The following is an 18,948-nucleotide window of genomic DNA, read 5'->3' as shown; positions in this document are numbered from 1 at the left end:
TATGTAAATGGGTATCACAAATATAATTGACAAAGACAAGTTGGGACAAACTAGGTAGGTTATGGTTGTTTTTAATTTCGTTATATCATTAATAACCTAAATTTTTTATTTTATTGATAATAACAAGCATATATTAGAAGTGATTAACAGAACTTAAACTAATATTTATACAGTATACTATGGTATAATTAACACAACTGACTTTAGTCATTCACACATATTTTTAGTTATTAATATAAAATGTGCATGCTTCATGCTGGTCTACTGTAGTTGATTATTATTTACTATGATACAGCATTTCAAGGTTATACACATACGTTTCAAGAGGAAGACATGGAAAACTAACTTTTATTAGAACATATTGTCATGTACATGAGTTCACAGCGAAACATTATCATGATTAAATATTTTCCGGAAGAATTCGACACATTTCATAGCAAAGAACATTATTTAATACTGAAATGTTGTCCTAAACAGTACCTTATTTCAAAATATTGTCTGCGGACAGTATTTTCTATGACATTTAGTCCGGTGGACAGTATTGGGGACATTATTTTATGCTATATAAATATTTTATGAATTTCGTGCTGGCGAAACACTGAACTAGGTTTACTTTTATAAGAAACACTCAAATCAAAATACTTAAAGGCCATTGATGCGTAACGGTGGGTGCCAAAATGACAGAAAGGGACCTGAATCATTATGCTCCTCCAATTTGTCAATATAACAAAACTATAAACAACTGTCATACAAGTGGGAGGTTTAGCTAGCTATAAAATCAGGTTTAACCCATCATCAAATCAGGAATGTAACAGTTGTTTTTTTTCGTTTCGTTGGATGAAAAAGTTTTTAAGGACATTCTCTTTTTGAAATTCGGTTTTTGTTTGTTTTTTTCATTCATTTTTGCAGAAGGGAGTTTAAACCTATGTTTTCAGCATTAAACTATTTTCATTTTTTTTAATAGCATAGATAATGAGATATTGGAAACTTGGAATGTGTCAAAGAGACAACAACCCGACCAAAGCATTCTTCTGTGGCTTTTCGCAGCATTCAGTCATTTTCATTTAATGTATAAATCTCTTTTTTCTGTAGGCTTTATGAGTCTGGAATGAATAAACATAAAGTTGGAAGGAATAAGGCTCATCCTGAGGTAAATGTAAATGTAATTGAACCTTAGATGTTCTTTAAAAAATAATTTTTACATTAGTAGTAGTCATACCATATATGTTAATGTCTTTTCCAGTTCTTAAATAATTGATATTTATTGTGCCACATAGTTTAAGAATAACGACGGTTTGCTTAAATCACAACTTAAATCCGTGTCATTTAATTTATATGCCTGTAACAAGTATCAACAAATGTTTTTCCGGAGCTTAGGTGCAATTTTAATATTTAATATATACAACATTCCGTTTATCAAACACTACTGAAAAGGGGAAAATGTTCGCTAATTTCGCCATGATAAAGATTTATTCAGGAATATATCACCTCTCGTAAATTTCATCTTTATAGAAAATCAGTAAATTAGCCAATTCAAACTTAATGAAATTAGGTAAACAAAGGAAACAAATGAATGTATTTTAGTGAGTTCATTTCAGCGACAAATTTAGGAACGGCCGTTGATTCTAGAAAAAGAAACCACGGAAGAAGAATAGGTTGACGTCACGGCAATGTTTAACGTGACGTAACATCTGGATGAAATACAGCAGGGGATTATAATTGCAAGTTCGGTGTCATAGGTGGCACAAAAATTGACGATTTATGATTAGATCAGCTGCAACTGGAGTCTGGCTTATCTTTATATGTCTACGATTTTCAGTACGACAATCAAGTTAAGATGTTTATTGTTGAAATTGGACATCCTTTTTTAACCGGATTTTCAAAGTAAAAATTGGTTATAGATTTGGGGAAGTACGGCGGGCGGGCGGGCGGGCGAGCGGGCGGCTGCCAAACAGTGTCTGTTCATTTACATGAAAACGCTTTGAAGAATTTTTTTTAAATTTAGATATGTTGTTTCCTGTGACTAAACAATGCTAAAAGAAGGTCAAGTTCAATTTTCAAGATTTTAGCTTTTCTCGTTGTTAAGTTATAGCCCTTTCCCAAGAATTCAATTTGTCATGAATTAATCCATTTCTGTACAAAGGGAAATAACTCATTTTTTTAAAGATTTTTAAAAGACATTGTATTAATGATAAATGACATTTTGGATTTTTTTATTTTTCTTTGGTAAATTGTTTGAAGAATTTTGTGGTAGGTTTGTTTGTTATTCTGTATAAACTAATTTTCTGAATGCTATATATATAATATTTGTTTTATGAAGTGAACTCCTTTAATTAGATAATAATCTATTTTTATTAAAGGATATATTTTATTACATTACATTGCGTACATAAAGTTGACATTGATAGATAAGTTGCAAATGTATATAAGTTTGTGACAAATGAAAGAAAAAATATTAGGAACTATTAATTATATTTGATTATAATTTAAAAATAGATATACAATGTGTTACATCATATCTAATTTTAGAGAACTATTAATCATATCTAATGTTAGAGTACTATGTTGAACCATATTTCTGTCCAAAGGGAAATAACTCAAACTTATTCCATGAACCAGTAATGATAACATCAAAATTTCTTTATAACAATTTTTTTTAAGGCATGTGTGTTATGAAGGTAGATGTAACAGTTGTTATGTGGTATTTAATTATTTTTGTGTGTGTTAATGTTTAATTTTTACATGATCCTGTTTGGGGTTCAGATTTGCAAATATCATTTTCATTATTAATTAGATAATAATCTATTTCAAATATTCAATCACAATCTAAAATTCAGAGCTTTTTTTAGCTTACATGTTGTGTCCATACTTGCTCAACTGTTCAGGGTTCGACCTCTGCAGGAAAATCCGGTTTGCTGTCACTCGACAGCCTCTTGTTCAGTCTTGACAGGAAGATCGATTAACGCTTGTCTGTCTTTGACTCCAAAAGCGTTACTCCAGTTCAGCAGCTGCAACTTATCTTTGTGCCTTAAGCAAAACACAAAAAACTATTTACTGAGCAATGAACCGTGAAAATGAGGTCAAGGTCAAATAAAAGATATTTCCACACACCAAATATAGTTGACCTATTGGATATAGTATATGAAACGGACCAAATCACAAAAACTCCAGTTCAGCAGCTGCAACTTATCTTTGTGCCTTAAGCAAAACACAAAAAAACTATTTACTGAGCAATGAACCGTGAAAATGAGGTCAAGGTCAAATAAAAGATATTTCCACACACCAAATATAGTTGACCTATTGGATATAGTATATGAAACGGACCAAATCACAAAAACTTAACTTTAACCAAAGAACCATGAAAACGAGGTCAAGGTCAGATGACACCTGCCTGCAGCTAGACATGTACACCTTACAATCATACGATACACCAAATTTAGTATACCTATTGATTATATTATCTGATAAATGGACTTTACTACGAAAATAAAAATAAAGTTATCTTATTACTCATAATTAGACAGAAATTAAAATTACAAAAAATCTTTGTTTTCAAGTAGTCACTGAACCATGAAATTGAAGTCAATGACAATGGACTATGCCAGACGAAAACTGCATAACATAATGCATCTATATACAAAGGATCCAGGTCTTCCACCTTCTAAAATACATAGACTTAAATAGTTAGTTAAAGCCGCCGCTGCTGTCGCCGCCGCCGTATCACTTTCCCTATGTCGAGCTTTCTCGACAAAAACCAACAGCGCGATTTATGTTTTAACAATGAACGAAAAAACGATATATGTGATATAAACCTATAAAATGTAATTCACTTTCCATTAATATATTTCTTTTTTTGTTTTTGATATTGATTTCACATTCTAATATGACGTCCATCTTTCGATTTGGAAACAAAGTCATGTTTAATTCTAATAAAACATGGACTGAACGTTATTGACGTCACAATTGAATTGCAACATCAATGGTGTTTTCAAAAACGCAGGAAATTAAAACGGACATTTGTTTTGGTGTTGCGCGATAGGAAATTATTTAAATCATTCTAAAAGTATGTTTACATGTATCTGTTCATTTGTTTGTCGTGAAACGGTTAATTTTCTATGTTTTAACTTCATCAAATCAAAATGGATGCCTTTTGACCGCTTATCATAGGTCCTCTTCGAAGTACAAAAGTTCTTAATCTTCCTATTAGAATCGAAATAATTCTATCATGCTATGTTCTATGTTAACCTTAACATGGGTATGCATTATATTTTTCAACATTTTACACCTCGCTAACGCTCGGTATAAAGATATTGACAAATATAATGCCTACCAATGTTAAAATGAGCATAGAGCATATAGCATGACATGAATATTTCAAAGAATTATTTCGGCATACTATAATACCAATATAATTTTTCAGATGAAAGTGTGTGGTTCAAGTTTTTTTTAAATCAAATATTTTTGTCAAAGGGTCAAAGTAAATATTGTGTCAAAATTTTATGAAAATTAAACGAGCCAAATTAATTTAGTCAAGGTGTTTGGTTATTACTCGTCATTCCTTCGATATCTTTCAATATGAAAATGTTGTCTCTATGATTATAATGATTTTAAAGTACAAGAATGAAAGGAATTAATTTATTTTATTTAATTAATGTAATTATTTCAGCATTATGTATTTCTTATATACTTTTTTGTTGATCCTTTTTCATCATTTAACATGTTAAAGTGTCCATACATATGTTCGACTCAGATCGACGTCCAATCTCTTATCGACGTACGTTCCTCAAATCAACGTCAAAATTTGACGTCACATTCTCAAATCGAAGTCCAATATTTTTATCCTCTAATCGACTTCCAATGTGACGTCATGTATTGCCAAAACGACGTTCGATTGATTGTAATATTCTCTAACCGATGTCTAATTTCAAAATATAATTTATTACTGCACGTATACATGTACATGTATAAGACGTTGATTGGTTTTGAAACACCCAAATACGAAATAAAAGATGAATTTGGGTCTGATTTGTAGTGTTCTTATAAGAACAGTTATATATACTTTCCATAGAGAATTTTCAACCCTGATAGAAGTTAATCCAATCTATCTACGTTGCCGTGTGTCATCAATATTCGTATTAAAATAAAAAATAAAAATAGAAGGACTAACATCGATAAATGACAACACGACAACCACCGACATCTTATAACATATACATATATATAAATATGTATCTTGATAGAAGCTAATCCAATCGACCTACGTTGTCGAATGTCATTCATATCTATATTGATAAATGACATGTATGTATACGTCAATAAGAAAACAAACCAACGACAAACAAAACAAAACGACATATATAGGGCAACATTCAGTCTTCAACAATGGACAAAACAAACACGTAGAGCCAACTGTTTTGAGAGTATTATAATTCGGACTCAGTAAGACGTCGATAAGAGAAGCCAAAAATTGGACGTCGATTAGAGGCGAATAAAATTGGCAGTCGATTTGTAATCTTATTTCAATGTGACGTCAGATTTGGACGTCGATTTTAAGAACAACCGTCGATTAAACACCGGACGTCGATCTGAGTCTGACATATAAAAGTATCATTTTGTGTATAATCGTATCCCTCATATCACTTCAGATGAATGTACATTATACAGCAGAATGGCGGGATAATAAACCTTTGCCTGAATGTATGATGTTTATGCTACAGAACGAGATCATGTGTGACGTCACACTCAGAGTAGGCCATTATAGAACATCTATTAAAGCACACAAGTATATGTTGTCGAGCCGAAGTGATGTCTTCCATACCATGTTTGAGGGGTCTCTGCCAGAAAAAGGGGACATAAAAATACCTGATATTGAAGAAAATACATTTCGAGATATTCTGAAGTGAGTATCTCTACAAAACGTTTTTGTATCAACAGAAATTAGTTTATTACCAGTTGGGTGCAAATTACCAACATGATTGGTTCTAACAAAGCAGTAATTGTTCAACAGCCTAGAGATATGTTCTGCATTTGACTTCTTTATATTATGGAGTTTATCATTATTAGTAAACAGAAAAATGCAGCACTAGATTATAGCATCAGTCTTGCTTAGATATTTATTTGTGGTGTAACACTGTTCTCATTTCTAATTTTATAATTAAATGTATAAACAAAATAAAAATTTTCACGATGACATTTCTTCACCATTATTAAATACCATACTGTTTTGATATCATGTATTAATCAAATTTACAGGATATTCAAATAGATGAAGAGTTTTGAAACTTTAATCATCCTGTTCTTTTTGTCTACTTTCTGCTTGTGTTGTATCATATCTTCTTGTGGAATTAAGTGTATAGTTTATTGTGATATTTCCAGATAGATGTAAAAAGAAGTTTGAGGGTTGGTTGGTAGTCGTTGGTTTCTGTTTGGTGAATGATTGTCTCATTGGCGATCATGCCACATCTTCTTTTTTTTGTATGGCTGTCATCAATATTATATATTAGATTAACTCCCATTTTTTTAAATAACATCTATATTCAAATTGCAATGTGTTACACTTCGATGTGCCATGGAATAATTAAATACTTTTAAAATTATCTTACAGATATATTTATTGCGATCAAATTTCAATTACAAACGACAATGTGAAGGAGATATTGTATGCAGCTGACAAGTATATGTTAGCTGCTGTTAAGAGAGAATGCGAGACAGTCCTAAAACAAACGGCACAATCAGAGCATGCGACCAAAGCTTTACAAACTGGATACCAACACAGTCTATTAGATCTACAGCGGGAAAGCCTAGACTATATTGAGATTAATACAAAGGAATGTCTTCTATCCGAATATGCATTAAGTCTTTCCAGAGATTGTTTAGGGCTCATTTTGAAATCAGATTATCTAAACTGCACAGAAACAGACATCTGCCATTTTATTATAAAATGGGGTAAACATCAATGTAAGCTGGCAAATTTAGAGCCCTCTGGTGGAAACATTCGAGAAGTTCTGGGGACTAATTTGTACATGATTAGATTCCAAGATGTTGATATGAAATTTTTTTCAAAAGAGATCGTCGTTTCTGGCTTACTTACAGATGACGAGACGGTATCCATTTATCAGTCACATTTCGGTGAAGTATCGAAAATCTTTTCAAACATCCCAAGATATACTGTTACGCAACGAAAGACAATTACAGTCTATAGATATGAACAGATAAGCCAACCTATGGCAACAACAGGAATACAGTCTATAATTTTTCTCTCAGATAATGATATTTGGCTTAAAGGTGTACACATTTTTCTTCCTTACGTTCAACCAACCTACGGACATCAAGTTGCTGTCAGTAACAACGTTAACATAAGCATACAAATACTGAATGATTCAAATGAAGAAAAAATTCACCACGATCAACGAATAACCTATGGTCAAAATTACGATCAAGTTTTGGAAGTGAAATTTTCTAAACCACTTCATATCCATGCCAGGAGGGATTACACAATTCAAATGAACGGAATGTGTTATCAAACTTATTGTGGAATAAACTGTAAAGAATCTGTCACAGAATCGGAATCTGGAGTTACTGTAAAGTTCAAGGACTCTTCAGTTGGTGATAATGAAACAAACATTAGTACCGGACAATTTGCAGGACTATCATTTAGTGTTTAAATTTGTGCATTTTGATATTTCAAACAACAATTAACAATTAATAATTTATTGTTATCACCTGACCAGTAGTCAGCACTTCTGTGTTGACATGAAATATCATTTATATGGTCATAATTATAAACTTACTGTTTTAAAAAAAATCGTTGAATTGTTCGAAATGAGTTTAACTCCATGAAACGATTATCTGAGCTGTATTCGGATTTTTTGGTCCTTAATGCTCTGCAATGTTGTACTGTTTTTCTTTTATCTTTTTTTTCAAACCTCACTAACGAGTCGTCTGTAAACAAACAAACAAACAAACAAATACTTTATTAGAGTCTCACCTCTTATAAACATTTGATATTAAACAAAATATAATATTAACAGATCAATTTATAAAAGAGACACTCTAAAAAGAGTTATGAGAGACTGTAAAACACACATTAAAAATACATTTATATTACATATATAACATATATCAATATATCTTAGCATAAAATACCATAATAATAAAAACGTTTTAACAAAAAACAGACAACATTATATACAGTTATTACGAGTATAAAATACACTTTCTCTTAAAAAGTACTTCATGGCAGATTTTGGCTGTAAAATATCAAACTCATGAAACATAAATAAAAACTTTTCCTCAATACTCAAATTACTAATACTACTTTCTATATTACATACACTGTTAAAACTGATCGTTCGCCAAACTGCATATTCTGGGCATTCTAATAAAACATGTTTTTCATCTTCAATTATATTAAAATCATTTTTTCTACAATTAAACAAAACCTTTCAGTTACATCTATACCTTCATATCTGCCAGTTTCAATTTTAATCAGAGCAACAACTGCTCTAAATTTAGCATATGCACTTCTATATTTACCCGGCATAGTAATACTTAAATATTTTTCTGTACAATAATTTGATTTAAATAACCTGTAAGTAAGCAATTTACTGCTTTCATTAGCTAGTAAATTTGAATGCCATTTATTCTGGTACATAATAAATAGGTTGTTTTCAATATCTTTTTAAAATAACAGACTTGCTCAAAATACATTCAATATTACAATACTGATTAAGATCAAGTTCTTTAAACTTTGTATTCACTCTACATTTCCAATTGTTTACTTTATTAAAACTGAGATTATTACTCCAAAGAAAAATTTTCTTATTAAGTCTACAATTAGATATCTTATTAAATCGTGACCAAATCCTAAATATGATAGACCATTGTTTAACAATACATGGTTTCTATCCCATATCTCCATAAAGTGCTAAATTAGGGGTATACCTACCCACTCCCATAAAAAATTTCATAGCCTTATGTTTAACAACATTTATACATGAAAATTCCTTAGTACCCCATATAGAGGCACCATAGTAAATCCCTGACCATACAATTGAATTGAACAGTTTTGTATATACATCATATTGAAAACCACCATGAGCTTTACATTTTGCTATTAATAACCCCAATGACCTACTGGCAGATTTAGCAACTGCTTTTGTCATATCCTCATAACTCAAATGTTCAGTTAACAATAAACCTAAATATGTATAATTTGATACTTTATCAACATATTTTCCATTAAAAACAAAAGGAAAATTAGTACATGGCACAGAAGGTGTTCTAAAATGTATAACTTTATTCTAGATTAACCTTTATCATGTTTCTATCACACCAACATTCTAAAAAGTAAAATCACAAAAATACTGAACTCCGAGGAAAATTCAAAAAGAAAAGTCCCCAATCAAATGGCAAAATAAAAAAAAACCAACACATCAAACGAATGGATAACAACTGTCATATTCCTGACTTGGTACAGCCATTTTCTTATGTAGAAAATGGTAGATTGAACCTGGTTTTATAGCTAGCTAAACCTCTCACTTGTATGACAGTCGCATCAAATTCCACTATATTGACAACGTAGCGTGAACAAAACAAACAGACACAATAGGTAAAAAATGTCAAAAATAGGGGTACAGCAGTCAACATTGTGTTATCATCTTAATCACTATAAAAATAAACAAATGTAACGAAGAAGCACAAAAAGGCATACCTCAAATTTAACATCCTCATTTTGTTTATATTATACGATTTTATTTATCTATGTAAAATCCACCCATAAAGGATGGAAGGTTTTAAGTACTGGCGTAAAATCACGCGTTTGAAATTCGCACAGGTAGACATAAAATAATTTTGTCGTTCAAAGTATGACAGGATGCAAAAATACAGAGTCACGTAAAATGAATATAACAAAAAACAGACTTAACAGTAAAAGTAATATTAATAGATAAAATAAAATAATTGTGTGGTACAAAGTATGACGATATACATAAGTACAGAGTCACGTCAAATGTTTATCACAAAAACAGACTAAACAGTAAAAGTAATATTAATAAATAAAATAATTTTGTCGTTCAAAGTATGACGGGATACATAAGTACAGAGTCACGTCAAATGGATATCTCAAAAAACAGACTTAACAGTAAAAGTAATATTAATAAAGATAATAAAAGAATACTATAACACGTTATTAAGATGATAAACAACATCAGTACGCACAATCTATACTTCAAGACCATCGTGTATTATTTGTGAAGTTGATACCCAATATTTATCAACAAGTTCTTGTTACCTTCCGACGAACTTTTTTAGAAAAAGGACGACACGTTCTTTAACATACCCCTGGTTCATCAACTTTCTGTTCAGACACTGGTGACGTTTTACAAAGTCTGTGTAGGAGCTGCAAGCTCTTGAATACCGAATAATTTGGGAAATGTATATCCAATATGCAGGTGAAGTTGGTATATTGCTACTACGGTGGGGGAAATTGATAATTTCAAAATTAAAATCGTCTCGTTTGTCATAGATTCTGGTACTGAGATGACTGTGTATGTCAAATTCGAGGTATAAGTCTAAAAATGAGGCGGAGGTAGCCGTGTCTGTTGTTTCTTTAATTTCTAGTTCGGGTGGATATATTAATGGGACCCAATCAGAAAAGTTCGGATTGTTAATGGAAAAAACATCATCAATATATCTGAAAGTGAAATTAAATAGCCTGGCTTCTTTGATCTTCTTGTCTTCTAAAGTATTCAAAATGTTTTGTAATTCACTTTCACTTTCTGTTAAGAAAACTACATCGTCTGCATATAACATTATACACACTTTTTCTCCCCCTATGTTAATACCAACATTTAACTTTTTGACTTCATCAATTAAATCAATTATGAAAAAATTGAACAATAATGGTGAAATTATACACCCTTGTTTTAAACCAGTATTAACTGGGAACCAGTCAGTTAAAATACCATTTAACTTAATACAAGACTGAACATTATTATATAAAGATCTTAATGCCTTTATCATTTTAGAACTAACACCAAGTAACTCTAATTTATTAAATAACAATGCTCTATTTATAGTATCGTATGCCTTTTTAAAGTTAATAAAAGCAGCAAATGTAGACCGTTTACGTAGTTTTCTAGACTCTATAATACTTGTTATCGACAAAAAGTGATCAATTGTGTTACGATCTTTTCGAAAACCATTCTGCTCATCATGGATAATATCAGATGCATCAAATTTTTCCCGCATCCGACAGTCAAGAACACCACAGTACAACTTGTAAGTAGCTGGAGCTAAATTTATCCCACGATATGAAAGACGATCTCTGGGGTCAGACGAACCATCATCTAATTTGATTTCCATCGGTATGTTACGTTGCCATTCTGAACCAATGCCTATCTTTCCAATTTTACGCCGAAATTCCTTCGGATTATCACATGAACTGCATGGTCAAATCATCCTGCATTTTATACCAATAACGACGTTTTGCCTGTTGTACATTTTTGTCAAAGAATTTTCTGTTTTGACAATATAAATGGCGCAACTGCTTTTTAGAATGACGACTTTTGGTTTTAAGATACGTAGTTTCTGATTTGCACACTTCGTTCCAAAGCTCCGTTAATTCTGTATTCCACCAAGGTTTCTTGAATCTCCGATGCTTATTACTGGAACCGTTGTTAATATGAATCATCTTATTAGGGATTTTTTCCGACATTTCCGACTTAATGCTATTAACAAAGCTTTCATATGTTTTGTCAATATCACACTGGTTCGCTTCAGACTCTTCTAATACACATAGTATACGATCTATATCCGAGATAAATGATTCACTACTTAACCAGTCGTCGGGTATTTTCCCAAGGTCATATTTGGTTTTCAAGCTAGCTGCGTTGGCTTTTGGTACGTTATTTTGATCAACAGGAAAGTTCAAGTGCATTGACCAATTAAGTAAAGAATGGTCTGGCATACACCTTGTCGGGTCTACAATACCGATAATATCCAGATCTTGAATAAGCGCAGAAACGCGTCCAACTTCAAACAAATCAAAAGATTTCAACATTTCGCATGGCACGATACAATAGTCAACAACACTTAATCCTCTTTTCGATACATAAGTATAGTCATTATGACTATTATTCCTACCATTCAACATACAACAGGTAATGTCCGCTAAAAATTCATAGAAAATGCTGCCGTATTTATTAGTTTTATAATCAACTACTTGTCTCTATGGCAAGGTATCTTCACCTTCAACAAAGTCATTTAAATCACCACATCTTGAATTAAAATCTCCGCATAAATAAAACTGTTTACCATTTGGAATCGTATAATCTGTAGACGATACGCGCGTCTGACTTACAACATTATAAGCCTGGTATCCTTAAGGAGTATTTTTCATTAATTATTTAACTTTTTAATAATTCAGTAAACAGCTTCATCAGGTAAAGCATAACTTTTTTAGATACATCTACCAATTCCGTTCTCTTAATTGACTATACCTTTTGAGATATTGTTGGTCATATATGATTAATATCTGAAGGAGAAGGTCCGGTAAGGGCTAATTTTGGCCTAAAATTTGAAGTACATCTGATGAGAGATTTTTTACATTTTATAAACACCTAAGTGTCTACTTAAGTCGATTCAATTAGTTTAGGTAAAAGATTTGAATTGGTTTGGTCATTATAGACGCTCAAACTCGAGTTTAAATATAAAGAATCTCTCAAATTTGCCACAAAACATCACTTTTCAGGTGGTTTTTGTCTAAAATGGAAGTGGCCGCATTCGTGTTCAGTCACTACCTTTATATATGTTATGTATAATCATTAAATACAACATATATTTAAATATCAAGACTGAACACAAGACTTTAGTGAGGGCAATTCCATTTTAGACAAAAATCGTTTAAAAATTAGCACAAATGCTAAAATTGTGAAGATTTCAGTAATTTTGCATGGGTTAATGATGCTAGTACCTGATGCATGTGCATTGTATTGTCAGAAATAGCCCATATTTATGTAACAAATTTTTAAAACGCTATATTTTGGGGCCAAAAAGGGGCCTACTCCTTTCTTGAAATGGTTTATGGGTGTAACAAAATAGGTAATAAATATAAAAATAAGAAGATGTGGTATAATTACCAATGTTACAACTCTCCACAAGAGACCAAATGACACAGAAATCATACAACTATAGGTCACCGTACGGCCTTCAACAATGGGTAAAACCCATACCACATAGTCAGCTATAAAAGGCCCGGAACCTGTTTAAGCCCGTCACTTTATGTATGTGCCTGTCCAAGTCTATTACCTTGTGAACTATAACAACATGTTAACGACTAAATGTTATTGTCTAATACATATAGCAGATTCCATAACATATCGCGTCTTGGTGATCACATAATATTTCCCACTGGACGTTAAACAACATTCTTTGCAACCACTCTACATCCGGATAAATCTATCAGTTGACATGCTCTGCTTTTATTTATGAAGGTGTTACAGTAATTATTCTCACGTATAATCATTCATGCTGACAACAAAAGGTATTTAATTTTTTTCACATGAGATTTAAATCTCATATTTCCATAACTGTGCATAAATATGACATTATAAATCAATTATTTGGGTGATATTGATCTTTGTTTTACAAATTTATACATAGTTCGCACATTTGTTGATCGCAATGCAAATTACTTTATGTTTACTTTTAACTCCCATGCATCAAGTCAGTTATTTCATCTACTGTATATGCGAACAACACGGTAGGTATAGTGTCCGATTAGGATCGTGGTTTTTCGAGTGATTTGATCGGGTTTTTTCGAGTGTGACCACTTTTTTTTCGGGCCGTGAGTGAAAATGATCAAAAATGAAAACAAACAGACATCTTTTCTGACAAGACGTGATAAAGAAGCTTGAGTTTAATATACAAGGTTATACAAGGTATATTAGTATTTGAGATAAAAAGATATTATGAATCTGACATTATTTTTCTTTAAAAAAGTTTAATTGAGCCTTACAATGCTTTTATTCCAAAATACAGAATAAAGCCATTTTTTATACACATACCATTGCAAATGTCGACTGAAATGCATCCATGGAGTCTATATATATTTAGATTTACAGACACTTTAAAAAAAAGTCTTGTTATTGTATTGAAAACGACATTTTGAGACTAAATTTATTTCTATATGTCCGGGTTTTTTCGAGAGCAGTCCGAGTTTTTTATAGTGCGTCTGTTTTATCGAGTGATTATACAAATTTCCCATAGCTTAAAAAGTTATGTGTCAGTGTATTTAGGTTTAAAAACAAAACCAAATGTTAAAACTAAGTACTTTTCAAGCCACGAAACCAATGCATTCATCAGTTTGATAATTTCCCCCACCTTAGTAGCAATATACCAACTTCACCTGCTTATAGGATATATATTTCCCAACTTATTCGGTATTCAAGAGCTTGCAACTGCTACTCAGACTTTGTAAAATGTCACCAGTGTCTTCGTAGAAAGTTGTTGAACCAGGGGTATGTCAAAGAACGTCTCGTCCTTTTTATAAAAAAAAGGTTCATAGGAAGGTACCAAGACCTTGTTGATAAATATTCCGTATCAACTTCACAAAAAATACACGATGGTCTTGAAGTATAGATTCTGGGTACTGACGTTGTTCGTCATCTTAATAACATGTTATAGTATTCTTTTATTTGTCTTTATGAATATTACTTTTACTGTTTAGTCTGTTTTTGGTGTATCCATTTGACGCGGCTCTGTACATCCCGTCATCGTGTTATTGTGCTATGGTACATTTTGGTATTCTTGTCTTTCATTTGTATGCCCCACTTATGGGCATTATGTTTTTCGGTCTGTTTTTCCGTTCGTTCGTCCGTTCATCCGTCCGTCCGTCCGTCCGTCCCGCTTCAGGTTAAAATATTTTGTCAAGGTAGTTTTTGATAAATTTGAAGTCCAATCAACTTGAAACTTAGTACACATGTTTCCTATGATATTATCTTTCTAATTCTAATTTTAATGCCAAATTAGAGTTAAGACACCAATTTCACGGTCCACTGAACATAGAAAATTATAGTGCGAGTGGGGCATCCGTGTACTATGGACACATTCTTGTTGCTAATGTTCTTTGTGTATATGCCTTCTTGTGTTTCTTTGTTACATATGACGTGGTTCTGTACTTATACATCCCGTTATTGTGCTATGGTTAATTTTTGTATTCTTGTCTTTCATTTTTGCTAATGTGCTTTGTCAATATGCCTTTTTGCGTTTCATTGTTACATATGACGTGGCTCTGTTCTTGTACATCCCGTCATTGTGTTATTGTGCTATGATTAAATTTTGTATTCTTGTCTTTCATTTTTGCTAATGGGCTTTGTCTATATGCCTTTTTGTGTTTCTTTGTTACATATTTGTTTGTTTTTATAGTGATTAAGATTATTATAACACAAGGTTCACTGCTGTACTTCTAATTTTGACATTTTTACCTATTATGTCTGTTTGTTTTGATCACACTTCATTGTCAATATAATGGATTTTTTTGCGACTGTCATACAAGTGAGAGGTTTAGCTAGCTATAGAACCAGGTTTAATCAACCATTTGCTACATAAGAAAATGCCTGTACCAAGTCAGGAATATTACAATTGTTATCCATTCGTTTCATGTGTTTGAGCTTTTGATTTTGCAATTTGATTACAGACTTTCCGTTTTGAATTTTTCTCGGAGTTCGGTAATTTTGTTATTTTACTATTTTATAATGGTGTACTAACACTTAAATTTTATAAACAAGTATCATTCATTTGTATATATTGTTGTTTGTCACATCTTATAAATTACACGTACACACAGGCCTTGTCTCAGAACAAAATTCTTATATACCTTAATATATTAAAGTATATAGGAATTTCTTATCTGAGACAAGTGCCTGTGCATGTACAGTATATATTTGTGATGTCAACAATCTAATGTAAGCATAGACAATTTCGATTGACACGTACATACATATAGTGTGTTAAGCTGATAAACTATTCTTTAAATTGTTAAAGCGGCACTAGCTGTCAAATTCGTGTTCACCGATTTGATTCAAATTCTCATATTCGACTTATAACATACTAAAACGTATATCCAAATAAAAAAGTCTAAAATAAACAAATTACACTGCATAGACTCGAAATTATGTATCAGCATTTCGTGTGTATTTTAGTCTAGACACCATCTTATTAACTATCGCGGCGACCTTCCGAAGACTGTCGACTGCTATAAAACCCGTTGTAAACACAAACATAGATATAAATAGATAGCGAACTCGTGAAATTGGATTTAGGTCTGTTTGATTTCATATTTTTAGTTAAAACAATATGTTAATAATCGTTTTTACCTGTATAAGAATGAGGTTTTGTAGATCGAATCAGTCAATCAAATGGTTTACCCTTGTTTCACTTTCAATGTTGACATTCTTTTCCTTTCACTAGCTGAACACGCCTGGTTCATGCGTAACCTATCGCTAGCTAAGAGGTTCAACTGAAGTTCGCATGAATACGGATTTAATGAGGTCGAATTATTCACTTGCAAGTGAATAATTCAGTTGCAATGTTTCTTTGCTTATTCTGACAAAACTGAACCAAACTGGATGCTAAATACGAATTTATATTTCACTATTTCACTTTCATTGATGATCGAAAAAAAAATCATATTTTATTTATTTTCTATATTTCGTAGCTAGTGCCCCTTTAATTATATATGAAGTGTAATTCAGATGTTATTGTCGATGGGAATAAAAATGGGGCGGATTGAGTGTGTGTGGATTTTTTGTGGGTGCGGGGGCAGGCCCTTTTTAGTAGAATATTATTTATTACATTGCATTTTTCTGATTCTTCAATGCTGTTCAGTAGGTTTCTTACTCCTTTTTTTAAAAACTCCAGGGTTCACCACAAAAAAGTATTATTAACTGTAAATTCAAAAGTAGCATGAAATGAAGTTGAAAAGATCATGAGTCCCCTGCACTATGTTCTAAAGACCGTTTTATAAAGGATCCAGTAATTTCTAATTTAACACTTAAAAGTTTTGGTAGAACGTTTTCCAAACTGAAAATTTGCATTAAATTGAAAAAGTCGAAAACATCTAACGAAAACAAAGACCGGACATGTTATAAACTCATCATAGATGTATACATCTATGCACTCATATACATTTATCATGAAATTGAAATTGGTTGATTTTTTAAAATTACCCGTTGTGAGTGTTGTAGGTCAAGGTTTATATTAATAGGTATCACTCCGAAAGGGAGATAATTTGTTTCCTATCTGAAACAGGTCAGGAACTCTAGATTTCTTGACGTCAGAATATATTTGAATAGTAATTTCCCATATAGAAGGTAAACATGGCCTTGAAAAACTGACCAATCGACTCAATGAACTACAATGCATTGTGGGCTATTACAATTTTACTACCACTTACAAACACGTTGAATTAGTGGGAAAACTGTCAACTAATATAGTGGTTGGGACTCTCATAATAAATGTTTTTGTTCAGCGAATGTGTTTAATGTAAAATATATAAGATTCAACTTTCTTTTTCGCCTTGTAAAAGTAGTTGCACCGGTTTTGTCAATTGTTATGCATCATTGTAACTGTGCATTAATTTCACGTGAAACAGTGAAATTTCCAATGAAGTGACCACTGTACAGTATAAACATCATTTGACCTCTTTTAAACCTGTCAAAACGGTTAGAAGGAATGGGTTACACGTCTATCTATATATATGCTATTGGATTTTTCGTATCCTGTATAATGTCATTTCAAAAACATTGCTGCTTCGCAAAACACAAAGAACATGGAACTGAAACACTGCTTAATTTCAAGCATGTTCCCGTTGTGGCGTTACAGGCTGCCCGGCAATATGGATGTAACGATAGACGCAGACTTATCTGCATTGGATGTGTAAACTTTTTATCAAGACCTGATCTAAATGTAAGTACATCATGTTCAGTATTCTCAAAAAAATGTGTTATTAAAAACGGGAACGGTAAATAGCTTAACATATTTTGTATACTTTTGTCCATCGATGAAGTCCGTCTGTTGCTAATTTTATCCCAAAATATACCTAAGAGGTATTTTTATCGTTCGGCTGCTGTCCTATTGACTTGCGTGTAATATCTTCAATCTTTTAAATCCTCCGGATCATAGTGGGTGCCATCTTATCCATTTAGGTTTTCTAAACCGTGCTATGTATATAGAAATTAGAAGATGAGGTATGAGTGCCAAATGAGACATCTCTCCATCCAAGACACAATCTAGAAAAGTAAACAATCAAAGGTTACAGTACGACCTTCAACGCTGAAAAAAGTAAGCTATAAAGGGACCAAAAATGACTATTGTAAAACAATGCAAACGAAAAAAAAACCAACGACCTGATTTATATACAAGACGAGAAGAGAAAGTTTATTTGTCGTTTTTATAGTCTTTAGTACGTGATAGTTTGACTTATATTGTTTTGCATTATTAACCAATATATAATTAAGTGTATTATAAATAAAACTTCACCTTTTATCAATAAAAGCCAAACCAGTCCATTACAGACTTACACCTGGCAATTATGAATGAGCCGGTCACTTCTGAACGAACAGGGCCATTATAGATTTTCTGTTGTTATCAATTTAAATACATATTATGTTTCCAATAAATGAGAGAAATATAATAGGTTTAGATCCAACGCTGCAATTTTCACAAAACATGTCAACGTTCACGTCCTTGTCACACATAAACATGGATAGCATCATACATGATTTTATCAAGATTGGCAAATATCCAAGTCCGTTAAGAATATCAAAAATTCCAATATCTGCATTAGGAGAAAACGAACTTTGCAAAGACAAAAACAAAACGAAACTACAACTGCTTGTAATGATTGAGGAAAATATTGCTTCCTTACCTTCAGAATAAAGGGAACAG

The 18,948-nt window shown here is 32.0% G+C and overlaps 1 protein-coding gene across 2 annotated transcripts; it reads left to right on the top strand.

Annotated features, from left to right (window-relative positions):
- Positions 1 to 7,896, top strand: LOC127732572 (BTB/POZ domain-containing protein 6-B-like). Of its 2 annotated transcripts, XM_052241639.1 has the most exons (4): positions 1 to 54; positions 1,093 to 1,150; positions 5,646 to 5,899; positions 6,605 to 7,896. In XM_052241639.1, the coding sequence occupies exons 1-4, from the start codon at positions 8 to 10 to the stop codon at positions 7,662 to 7,664; spliced, it is 1,419 nt and encodes a 472-aa protein (XP_052097599.1). In that variant the 5' UTR covers positions 1 to 7; the 3' UTR covers positions 7,665 to 7,896. The 2 variants fall into 2 exon arrangements, with proteins under 2 accessions (XP_052097599.1, XP_052097600.1); XM_052241640.1 differs by lacking the exon at positions 1,093 to 1,150 and having other exon boundaries at positions 8 to 54.
- The last annotated feature ends 11,052 nt before the right edge of the window (positions 7,897 to 18,948 follow it).

Source organism: Mytilus californianus, unplaced genomic scaffold, assembly GCF_021869535.1.
Source record: "Mytilus californianus isolate M0D057914Y unplaced genomic scaffold, xbMytCali1.0.p SCAF_25, whole genome shotgun sequence".
NCBI lineage: Eukaryota > Metazoa > Mollusca > Bivalvia > Mytilida > Mytilidae > Mytilus > Mytilus californianus.
This window is presented reverse-complemented; position numbering and strand designations above follow the sequence as displayed.